This window comes from Centroberyx affinis, unplaced genomic scaffold (genome assembly GCF_046629955.1).
Source record: "Centroberyx affinis isolate AG114_WGS23_722 - 3 ecotype Tasmania unplaced genomic scaffold, CSIRO-AGI_Caff_v1 ptg000995l_1, whole genome shotgun sequence".
NCBI classification, from domain to species: Eukaryota; Metazoa; Chordata; class Actinopteri; order Beryciformes; family Berycidae; genus Centroberyx; species Centroberyx affinis.
The window spans coordinates 117501-130075 of record NW_027279560.1 but is presented as its reverse complement, the minus strand read 5'-3'; the positions used below and the strand labels follow the sequence as shown (position 1 = coordinate 130075).

Genomic DNA, 12575 nt, shown 5'->3' with positions numbered 1-12575 from the left:
ACAGTAGGCTATCCTTAAATCAATGTGAATTACATGATGTATACTATCCATTTACTTTATTCATTTTTCTGTCTGCCCATACAAACTTTATTTCTGCAATATAAAATGTGGTAAATCGGGTTTTAATGCGTTTATCTGCCTCCGTAAGACAAAAACTACAAATCCCATCAGCGGAACGAGCGAGCTGGCCCCGCCCTCCGCTGCTCCGGATGACGTGGTTGGTTTAAATGCCCCTGGCTGACATCTCCGCCGTCCAATGAGATGCCGTCGGGCTCGGGCAGTGGGCGGGGCTTCGTGTTGAGCAGAGAAAGTGCCACGACTCCAGTCCGCTGCTTTCTGCCTGAACTGAACTCTGCTGAGGTAAGACCCGCTTCACCTGAAACCTTCAAATCTGCTTTAAATCCGCTTTATTCTTCTGTTCCTGCTCCAGATTGTGCTGCTGCGGGCCAGACAGGCCGAGCAGCCAGTTTGGATAGTTAGGTTTTTTTTCTACCAATAACTGATGAAACATAATGAATTTTCGGGAATGAGAAGTTATCTTGTTTGACTTGTCAGTCTGTCCTGCAGCTGAACACGTCAGGGTGAAAAGTTTTGAAAATGTAGCCTACTGAGATAAAAACTTTTTTTTATTTCTTTTTCCTTTAGTGAAATGTGTAGAAAAGACACTTGGAGTCTTTTTCTCGCTCGATCAAAAGGAGGAACACTGTGATTCATGACTGTTTTAATTGAAAAGTTAAATGTTGCATGAGCTAACTGGGGGACTAAAGTCAAACAAACCTACAACTTATAAAATAAGTCACTATTAATAATTCATCATGTAATCTTGGCCCACTGCTGATCTGATATTCCAGTAAATATTCCCAGAGTGGGAACAGATGGATCATTGAAATGATGGAAAATTAGTCCCGCATACACTGACTTTTACTGGTGTTACTGGTTTTAATAAGAAATATCTCAGGTGGTCAGAGGGGAGATCTGGGAGAAAAGTGTACTAGGTTACATAACGTGTGTGTGTGTGTGTGTGTGTGTGTGTGTGGGGGGGGGGGGGGCACAAAGGGTTAATTGTGCGTTGAGACACGTCGCCCCTTCTGCTCCTAAAATACTCAGTTCAAATCATTTTGTTGTTCTCATCCAGTTTATTCAGACTGTCCTGATCCGTTCACTGCATTGTGCTGAAGATTAAAAAAAAAAGTTTTGTTGTTGACTGAATGACTTTTAACTGAAATCACTGAATTATCAGCTGTAATCATTGATGGTGGTAAATACAAGGAGGAGGGTGAACTCTGACCTCATCACCAGGCAAACAGCCAGGAACAAAAATCAATCATTTTGTCAAAAATAATTAATTTGTGCTTTTTCCCCTTAAGAAGATCCTATCTTCACCTAACTTCCATCAGCTGTTACTGACCTGTGTGAATTCACCTCCTCCAGCTTTATGTCAAGATGAAATGTGATGAACTCTATTCTGCAGATTAAAAGCTGTTGAACTGAGTTTAGCATTAAAGAATAATGACTCTGTGTGAGCTGGTTTGAGTTGCTGCAGGCTGTGTGTGTGTGTGTGTGTGTGTGTGTGTGGGGGGGGGGTTGTTCTTCAAACACACTCATCAGTTTCCCGTACTGGAGGCTTCCTCCTATGATGCTACCAGGATTTAACAAAGAAGAAGAGCAGTCTGGGAAAGCGTGATGTCTTGACCTCTGACCCTTTCTTCAGTCAGTCTGTATTTCTTCTGTCTGTATTTCTTCAGTCTGTATTTCTTCAGTCTGTATTTCTTCTGTCTGTATTTCTTCAGTCTGCATTGTGTTATATGGAGGATTTCCTCCTGCAGCACACAGGGAGCTCAGATGCTTCGTTCCTCCATGTGCCTTCCATGTGTGAAGGTGATCGTATTCTTTGGAGTGTAAATATATTAAAGACATATAAAATATACATTTTCATGCCAGAAAATTCCCAGTATTCAGTTTTCTTCTTGTCAGGGTGAAAAGCCTCTGAAACATTGAGACCATCATGGGACACTAAACTCCACACATGGTTTAGACTGATACATCACACTGATATTGGGCTTTTATTGATTGATTGATTTTAATTGTAAAAATCATATATGAAACAGAAGCAGTGCTGTCAGACTGGTCATGTGGAGGAGGCGAGCATGTGTCATACCTTTCCCTCCATAAATCAAACAGAAACAGGACCATAAATACATGGCAATATTCACACCATGCGATACAAAAGGCACATTCAAAAGTGAGTTTTCAGTCTTCAGTCTGAAAGTATCAGAACCTTCTGAAGCCCACAGCGGTGGAGTCTGGGATATCTGCATGTGTGTGTGAGGATGGGAGCGTATTTATTTAACCCTCTGAGCATATTTGAAGTGAATCTGAAGGCAGGAGGGTCTGCTGTCGTCACTTCTGGACGGCTTCAGTCCAGAAGAGAAAGAAAATACATTTTATCGCTGAATTCAAGAAATTCTGTATGAAACTGCGTTTGAAATGAAGGAAATGTTCTCACTCCATTGGCAGATATTTTGACTTGTTTTGCAGTCTGTGGTCCTTAAAAAGTCTTAAAATGGTTTGAATTGAAACATCTAAATTCAAGACTTTAAAAGGTCTTAAATATGGTTAAATGTTGCTTTGAGTCTTAAATACAGTTTGAAAGGTTGGAAAATGTGTCTTACAGTAGATTTTACAACTCAGCATGAGATTAAAGGGCTTTCTGCAGTGTGACTGTTCCTCTGCTGACTGCACAGCCTGCAGGGAAGGAAACCTGGTTTTCATTTTCCCAGCCTGAACTCAGAAGCCGTTTTCACTTCTCGAGAACCAAAAACTGTTTTTTTCCCCCCTAAAAACGATCGGTTACCTGCCGAAGTGTCCGGAGTGGACCGGCAGAGTCTCTGAGCCTCAGGCTGCTCCGCTCCGCTGCGTCATTATCCCAGAGAACCGGAGTTATAAAAGTTTATGAGTTTGGCTTCTCAGGGTTTCACTCCCAAACTCTATATAGTCTCCATTTTGGAAGAAAAAAAGATACTACTGGAAATTCCTGTCAGTATTTCAGAATAAATTTCCTCAATCATTGCTAGCAACTTGTTTGGCAGCAGTGATCTGAAGATGACTCGTCCATAATGTGCTTTACTTTGATGCCACGACTCCTCTTGTTAGAGCTGGAGTCAGTTTGGATAGGCCTGTCTAATTCTGCAGTGGAACTCTATTGTCTAGAGTGTGTGAGATAGTGACTGTCAGTTTCTATTCATCCGGTCGTCTGCAGGCTGAAGACAAAGGGAAACTTGATCATTGTCACCTTTGTACTTTGTTTTGCATTTGCATTCTAGGCATTTACCTGACAATCTTATCCAGACAAACTTCCAATCAGCTCAACACTAGAAAAAGCTCAAATTCCTCGATCACCAACATTAGAAGCAACAGTAAGGAGGTCGAAGGTCAGAGGTTACAGCACCCAGACGAAAGATATTACCGTGAGCCGAGAATGATCAAGGACGAAAAAGCTTTTCTCCGGGCTATAGATCAAGACTTCCTCATAGTCACATTGTTGCTTTGCTGTGTTCTGGGTTGGGAGTTCAAGTCCCTGTGTATCTCAGTGGGAAGAGCAAGGCACTAACACTGCAGAGGCCGTGGGTTCATTTCCCCCCGGGTCCCCGTGCTAATGCAAAGGCAGATATCGGCTAATTAAGACTCGTAGTGCAGCGTGTCTTCATTCTGTTCTCGGTTCAGAGTGTTGTATCCTGTCTGACATGTTCTGGTCTTCTTCAGGCTCGCCGTGGGACAAACTGATCAGACATGGACGTCTCGGACCCCCAGACCCTCGGCTTCATGGTCTTCGGAGGCTTCATGGTCGTCTCGGCCATCGGCATCGCGCTGGTCTCCACGCTCTCCATGAAGGAGACGTCGTATGAGGAAGCGCTCGCCAAGCAGCGCCGCAGCCTCGTCAAAACCCAAGGCCAGCGCACAGAGAAGAAGAAGAAGGACAAGACCTTGGACAAGAAGAGCAAAGGCAAGAAGAAGGAGGACCGGCCCAACGGGAAGCTCCCGGAGCCGGACGGCGGCGTCGAGCCCGTGGCGGCGACCAGCAGCGAACCAGAATCTGACCCAGAACCGGCCCCGGAGCCAGTCGCTGCCCCTGAACCCGAACCGGCACCCGAACCGGCACCCGAACCGGAGCCTGAACCCATCGCTGTCGCCCCAGAGCCTGTTGTGGTCGCCGCCGCCCCCCTGCCAGCCGCCGTGTCGCCTCCAGCTCCGTCCCCAAAGGAGAGGAAGAAGAAGAAGTCAGCCAAGGTGGAGCCAGCTCCTGTGGTGGAGACCGTTGCTAAGGAAGTGCCTGTTATGGCCGTGGCCCCGGTGGTAGAAGTGGCTCCGGTCGAACCGCCTGCCGCCAAGACCGAGGAACCCAAAGAAACCCCGTCCAAGAAGAAGAAATCCAAGGCCAAAGCTGAACCAGGTTGGTAGCTTATCCTCTTCAGGGAGGGGGGAGGGGGTGGGTGTTAGGGTTAGGTTAGGTTAGGCTGAAGCAACAGGGCTGATGGGAAATGTAGTCCTAATGTGGAGATACACTAGCGTTAAAATACTACTGGTTTGGGATAGAGACCGATCGTCTCCACCAGGCAGCACTATTTATTTGATGATGATAGATTGATGGTTAACTTGATACAACTAGCACTTTAATATAGAAGTAAAAAGGTCAATATCACATTTTTTGAGACCAATAATTGTGATCAATAATCATGGTGACAATATCCAGTAAAATAAGTGGGAAAAGCATTTTATCCATAGCTCTGCAGCCCTGGTTTCCATCACATGTGCAGCTAAACTACTTTAAAGTACAGAGAATATTGACGGATTGTCCCGATGGGTTCCCTGTGGCAGCGGGCGTGTCGGAGCCGGACGCCCTCCTGCTGCCGTACGGGACGCTGCTGTCCACGCTGTGCAGCGCCTCGCTCAGCCACAAGGAGACGCACAAGCTCATCCAGGTCCTCAGCGACCGAGCCGGGGGCCGCCAAGACTCCTGGCAGCTGGTAACAGACCGCACACTCTAACTCACTGACACAGTGTGCAGTACAGACTGACACAACAGACTCTAACTCACTGACAGTGTGCAGTACAGACTGACACAACAGACTCTAACTCACTGACACAGTGTGCAGTACAGACTGACACAACAGACTCTAACTCACTGACACAGTGTGCAGTACAGACTGACACAACAGACTCTAACTCACTGACACAGTGTGCAGTACAGACTGACACAACAGACTCTAACTCACTGTAGAGCCGCAACGATTAATCGATTAGTTGTCAACTATTAAATTAATCGCCAACTATTTTGATAATCGATTAATCGGTTTGAGTAATTTTTATTAAGAAAAATAAGTCAAAATTCTCTGCTTCCAGCTTCTTAAATGTGAATATTTTCTGGTTTCTTTCCTCCTCTATGACAGTAAACTGAATATCTTTGGGTTGTGGACAAAACAAGACATTTGAGGACGTCATCTTGGGCTTTGGGAAACACTGATCCACATTTTTCACCATTTTATCACATTTTATAGACCAAACAACTAATCGATTAATCGAGAGAATAATTGACAGATTAATCGACAATGAAAATAATCGTTAGTTGCAGCCCTAACTCACTGACACAGCAGTTCAGTACAGACTCTTAACCCCTAAGCTATTTGCATATCCAGGTGTTCGGGTTGCAGCACTTGAGTCTTTGAGCTGCTGCTCCTGCTCTGCTGCTTGTGTTTATCTACATTTTACCAATGAAGTGAACACAGTTATCTAGTTTTGCTTATTTTTCCATAAACAACTCAAGTTGTACCATGAGGAACATTAATGTACCATACAGCATAGATAAACTCATCTCCAACATTTATGATTTCAGTAGCATTTATGTTTTCTCCATTTTGTTTACTGACATGGTGAAAATGGTGAGGAGCAAAAACTTGGCATTTATACATATTTACATACGGGCAAAATACACAACAGACCTCTGCACAGTCCGGAGCGTCCACAGGGGTTTTCCAGAAAGCAAGACTGGTAAATTATCCAGATCTGTTAACTCAGAATTCACAGAAATCTGGGATTTTCTGTTCCAAAAACTGAGATCAGAGTAAATCTAGATCAGTTACTACTGTAATGGCAACTTACTGTATGTTCTGAAGCTAACCTGCTCTGTGGCAGGTTGACTGGAGGCTGACTGGAGTCAAACCAGACTGAGCTGCAGAGTTTCAGAGAGTCAGTTCGTTCAGCTATTCTGGAAAATGGCTTTAAACCCGTCATGAAGATCCCGTCCACATGGAAGCTCAAATTATTCGTAGGGCTTTACTTCGAGAGAGGGTGACCCCGATATATTTATATATTTTATGTGAAAGCTGCTGGACCCATTTTACAGCCTCAGCCTTCTTCCAGTCAGCTACAGAGTGGAAGTGAAATAAGTCTAGGTCTACATTTAGGCTACGATTAAGAAAATGAAGTAGGCCTAGTTACAAGCAGATAAAATCCTACGAGTTTGAATTCTGTTCTTATAAAAAAAAATGAAGAGTGTACAATTCAGGCAATATGTTGCATCCTTCCTATTAATTAAACATCAGTTCTCAGAGGTCTGTTAAATGTTGAATGACTAAAACAAGCATTAAACTTTATAGTTAACTCACACATTAACTCTCTACAGTGTTTTGCCATGCCAAGTCTCACAAGTGTTGCTGATGTGTATTTATTTATTTATTTTAAATTTGCTGAAATTCACTGTAAACTGTCATTAATATTTCCTGTTCAGCTGGAGTGAAATATGACGCTCTGCTCTGCTCGTCGCCTCTGAATCCATTAATCCTGTTTTCAGTGCTCGATTGAGGATGGCTTTATAAATTCACTGTGAACGCACAGAGTTCAGTCTCAACCTGTCCGATCCTGATCACTGAAATCTGAATCAGTTCCCGCTCTGCCGTGTCTCGCTCACTCAAGTCAGAATTCAGGATTTAGGATTTCTTAAACCGTCTTTCTGGAAAACCGCTCTGGTGGATCAACGGTCTGAGGCACGTACCATGTAAACACGACCTCCTTGGTTCAAATCTGACCCCCCCCCCCCCCCCAAAAGAAAAAAAGATGGGGGACGATATGTGGAAATTCAATACATCACAATACAAAATGTGAAGATACGTATCGTGGGAAAGAAAATGAAACTCTTGACCATCACAGTTTCATAAACTCTGCTTCCAAATTATATTATTGTCACTTTGTAATGACATTTTTAAATTGTTTACATTCTAGCAGCCAATGGCATCGCTATGCAGTTCCTCCTGTTTGCCTGCAGATGTCAGCAGAGGTCCTAGACCAGTGGTTCTCAACGTGGGGTCCGGGGACCACCAGGGGTCCTTGAGGGGGTTCCAGGGGGTCCCCGGCACATTGATGACGTGTTAAACTTCAGCATTATTTAATTCACAAGAACTTAACACAGTTAGAGAAAGTAGCAGAAAGATGTTCTGATCAGTTTCTCTGTTCTCTCTCTGCCTGCAACACAGACAGTCATGGAGTTCTGGACAAAAACATCTAACAATAAAAATATTCTCAGATTTGATTCTGAGAGACAAAATCTCATCAAATGGGGTCTGTGGCTCTAATGTGGACTGGATTAAGGTTCTTGATGTAAAAAGGTTGAGAATCACTAGATCACTTCATGCCCCTTTAACTCTTCCTGCTCCAGTAGCTCTGTGACAGTTTCCACCTTCATCGTATCGGATCAGTCAGTGAAGTATGTGTGTGTGTGTGTGTGTGTGTGTCTGTGTGTGTGTGTGTGTGTGTGTGTGTGTGTGTGTGTCCTCAGGCCTGTCAGAAGGGAGACCCGCTGGCTGCTCTTAAGAAACAGCTGGAGGAGAAGGAGAAGCTGCTGAGCGCCGAGCAGGAAGACGCCGCCGCCGCCAAGACCCGCCTCCGGGAGCTCAGCAAGGTGAGTCGGCTTCATCTGGACTCTGAACCGGTTCCTCCGTCAGTTCGGCTCTTTGTAGTTTCACCTGTTTCAAGACTGTCCCTGAAACACGGCGGGTAAGGCAGGACACGGTAACGTCACTTTATTCTAGAAAATAATTGAAACAAGTTGATTTGCATTGGAAATGAGAGAAATGATGGCTGATGACTGTGGCTTTCTGTCTTAAGTGTCATTCTGTAAATTCAGGATTTCCATCAGAACTTTAGTTCGGACTCGCTGCGTTTCCTCCTGCAGGAACTCGGTGCTGAGAAATCCAAGATGGCGTCGCTGGAGGCCCGTCTGAAGGCGGAGCTTAGCGCTCGGGTTCAGGAGGCCGACGCCCTCCAGGCCCGCATGCAGGCTTCGCACCAGGATCACCTGACCCAGACCCAGCAGCTCAACCTGAAGGTCAGACAGCTCATGATGTTCTGCAGATAAATGAAGGGTCGGGTTAGTTTAGTTTAGACTGAGTCGTCACAATACTGGCTCCTGATTGGCCGACAGCAGCGGCTCCTCTAATTCGAATGAGGGAAACCTGCTGAGTCGAAGCTTTCCGGTTCAAATGCTGCAAAGTCGAACCCGATTGGACGGATTTCAGCCATTCTTTAGTGAGGGAGCCAATCAGGAGCGAGTCCAGCTGTGATGCGTTTCCTGGAGTTAGACTGAAACTGACTGGAATAAAGGATGGTGTTTTGAAAATGTCATAACTTTAAAATGTACTGCTCAAACAAAATCACATTTTAACAATCAATTCATTAAACATCTCTGCACGTTAGGGTTAGCATGTTTAGCTAACCGGTTGTTTACTCCGGACAGATTGTTAGCATGTTTAGCTAACTGGTTGTTTACTCCGGACAGATTGGGAGTCTGCAGGAGCAGCTGGAGAACGGGCCGAACGCCCAGCTGGCCCGCCTGCAGCAGGAGAACTCCATCCTGAGAGACGCTCTGAACCAGGCCACCAGCCAGGCAGAGAGCAGGTCACACACACACACACACACACACACACACACACACACACACACACACACACACACACACACACACACACACACACGTACCTACACTAGGACCTTTGTTGACATCTGTTCCCAGACAGCGAGGCCCCGCCCCCACAGGGAGTTACAGCACTGACTCACTGCAGAGGAACCTGCAGACATCTGGTTCTCCATCAGCCGTTTATATCTGCTGCATCTTTTGTTCATGTTGATTTTAATTCATAAATACAAATTATTTCGGATGTGGGCGTTCCGACGAGTAAAACACATAAAGCAGCTTTCAAAGTGAAGCAGTAAGATCCCAAGATGAGAACCGAGTCCCCGACAGACTGAGCCGCTCCAGTCCGCCTCCTGCTGCTGAGTCACGTGGTGTGGAAGTGTCAGATGTGGATCAGAATGGCGTGACGTTTCAAACAGGCCACGCCCACAAAGATCTGCCCGCTCTGTCTCTATGGGCAAAAACAAAACAGCAACATTTTCTGTGGTTTGCTTTTTCTGTGTTCTGATGGAAATAATTTATCTTTTTACAGTCATCAAAGAGCTGCATTATCATTAAAATGTTTATTTTATGGAAGTCACAAAATTCTAACAAGCAAACGTCCGTTCTAGAGACGAGTCGTGCTGCATTTTGAGACTTTTTTTTTTTCGAGACCGTGAAAAGGACGGAAAACGAAACGATGAATTATTTACACCAATTACATTTCACACCAGTTATCAGAACACAGAAAAAACAACCTCAGAAAATGTAGATTTACTGTTTTTCTCATAGAAACTGAATTGGTTTTCGCACTTTCGCACCGACATTCTGATCTACTGGTGAACTGGATCTGTGCCCAGTGTCTGTCTCTCTACCTGTCTGTCTGTTGCCTGTCTGTCTGACGGTCTCCCCCCCCCCCCTGCAGGCAGAACGCGGAGCTGGCCCGGCTCAGGCAGGACAGCGTTCGTTTGGGTCGGGAGCTGGCGGAGCGGACCGAGGCTCTGCAGGCCGACGAGGAGCGCAGGAAGAGTCTGGAGGCCAAGATGGCCGCCGCCGAGCAGCAGCTGGCCCGGCTCCAGGTCAGAGGGATGAAGAACGGGTTTCCAAAATGTCACAGCTCCGTTGTGGGAGGAAAACTGAAGTTTGACAATATCAGTATTTCAAAAATGTGTTGAATTCAGTCTGTTAAAGAGTCAGGACTTCAGCTCAAGTCCCAACATGTAGTTTAATTTGTGCTGTAAATGATTTTGTCACTCGGTGTGACTCAGACTGTGACAGTCAGCATGTCTCCCCCGTCCGGCCAATCAGGAACAAACATGTTTTAACTGTAGTTTCCTCTTGAGCCAACTAAAGTTTATTTCAGCGATCAGACTAAAGCCATTTTTCCACCGCATGGCACCGGCTCGACTCGACTCCACTCCCTTGTGGTAGTACCACTTTGGTTTTCCACTGCAGATAGAACCCCCTCAGTGTGCCCCACCCCCCACAACTGGTCGTCATAGCGACGCCGCGACGCCACATGAAACTGCCGTGACGTCATCTTCAACACGACACACGCAGCAACGATGGAGGATATGGAAGGGACAGACTTCATTCTCGGTGTGTGTCTGTTAGTCACAGCAAGGAGACAGATTTTATTTCAGAAGAGGCTGAAGGCAGCGAGACAGCAGACTGCAAGAGGGTAAGCTAACCGCTAACCTGGTAGCTAAGGTTAGCATTTATGTCCCGTGTCACGCGATGATGACGATTCTCTCTGACCAATCAGCAGTCTGCAGTGTTTTCACGTCTCCTTTTGGTGCCTCAGCTCGCTTGGAACCTCGATGGAGGTGCTGCCAAAAAAAGTCCCAGGTACCAGGTGACCTGGTGCCTGGTGCCTGGTGCCTGGTGCCTGGGACTCGCCCAGTGGAAAACCGATAAAGGCGACTAGAGTCGAGTCGAGTCGAGTCGAGCCGGTACCATGTGGTGGAGAAGCAGCATAACAGCTGAGGCCGGCTGGCGCTGAGCCACCCACAGGAAGTGACCTCATGACCTGTCTGTCTGTCTGTCTGTCTGCAGCTGGGTCAGGTGGAGACTGAGCGCGCTCTGCAGCAGAGTCTGGAGGAGGCGGGTCGGGAGCTGAGGGCGTCGCAGCAGGACGCCGCCGCCGCCAGCGGTGCGTACGCCGCTTCAGCTGCTAGCATGAATGCTAACAGCTAATCCATCCTTTTTATAGAAACTGAAGTGTAGAAAGAGTTTCCTGTCGGTGAGAAAACAAACGGCAGTTGAACGGTTCGTCTGCTGTTCCTCCTCAGAGCTGCGGGCGGCGCTGGCGTCCCGGGAGGCCGAGCTGCAGGCCCTCCAGGCCCAGATGGAGAACCAGGCCGAGGTCCAGACCGAAGACCAGGTATCGGACTGCAAAGACTTTAGCGGTCCCAATGAAAAGGATGTTGGGGGGCGGGGCTTAACGCAGGGAGGGATCATTCAAAAGTGTAAACCAATGGGAGATCAGTCAGGGAGAGAGAGGCAGTTTGATTGGATGGGAGGGCGGAGGGGCGGGGCTGTTCCAAAATCTGTGATGTTTTATTGGTTGAATTTTTATTTCCGCCTCCTGGTGCAGCATGATGTCACCGTTAAATATATTCTGTTTCCAGGAAGGAAAGTAATGGGGCTTTGATATGAAAATACAAGAAAATAATTGTTTCTTAACTGTTTTACTCTTAAATCTGTTTATTTTATGGGAAATTAGATAATTTTTCATCTTTCTGTCAGCAGGTGGACGCATCGTCTGAAGTGGAGGAGCTGAAGAACTGGTATTATACTTTTCTTTTCTTTTTTTTGTTAACTTTGTTGTAAGAATACTTGAAGTAACGTGAAGATGTGACAGAGTGTGACATCACTTCCTGTGTGTCAGCGTGCGTCAGAGAGACGAGCGAGTCGACGCCCTGGAACAGGAAGTGAGCCGGCTGCAGAGCGAGCTACAGACGCTCCGGTCAGTAACTCCGTCTGTCGCTGCTTTCACACAAGAAATTAAACAAAGACTGGACTCAGGTCAGCTTATTGATATAGAGATAGATCCAGAGATAGATCCATAAAGCTGTTTAGAGATAGAAAACATGCAGATGCAGTGAGTTCACACACACACACACACACACACACACACACACACACACACACACACACACACACACACACACACACACACACACACACCACCTGTCAGACGTCTGGGGACGCTTCGCTTTTTTAAGATATTTAATAAATCTGCATGTTTTCTCTGTCGGTTTGCAGGAACTGAACCCCATTAAACACTAACTAGGTTTAGTTTGAGAAAAAAAATCATACATGCAAATATATTTAATGAAAACACTAAAACAATTTAATCGTTCATCAGAAAAACACTTCCTTCATGCCGACAGTCAGACGCTCTGCCATGAAAATCCTTCTGTTCACACCACAGAAGAAGAAAACACTGAACAGGAAGCAGAGTGTTGAAGAAACGGATCCAAAATGTCAGGAAATAGATATTTATGTTAAAAGCTTTGCAGACATTTGTTTCCTTATTTCTTCATTGAAAAATAACAGAGGAAATCAAATATTACTTTGAAATTCAATATCTTTCAAATATTATTTAGAAAAGGTGAGGTGTCTCCAGACT

At 45.7% G+C, this 12575-nt stretch overlaps 1 protein-coding gene across 1 annotated transcript in view; it reads left to right on the top strand.

The window, feature by feature from the left end:
• The first annotated feature begins 339 nt into the window (after positions 1-339).
• Positions 340-12575, top strand: part of LOC139646581 (ribosome-binding protein 1-like) — a 27034-nt gene continuing 14798 nt past the window's right edge. The window contains 11 exon segments of the mRNA XM_071522485.1: positions 340-360; positions 3763-4450; positions 4876-5024; positions 7829-7951; positions 8225-8377; positions 8828-8946; positions 9867-10020; positions 10997-11093; positions 11233-11324; positions 11690-11730; positions 11832-11909. Coding sequence (XP_071378586.1) covers positions 3790-4450; positions 4876-5024; positions 7829-7951; positions 8225-8377; positions 8828-8946; positions 9867-10020; positions 10997-11093; positions 11233-11324; positions 11690-11730; positions 11832-11909 — 1667 coding nt within the window. The 5' untranslated portion in view covers positions 340-360; positions 3763-3789.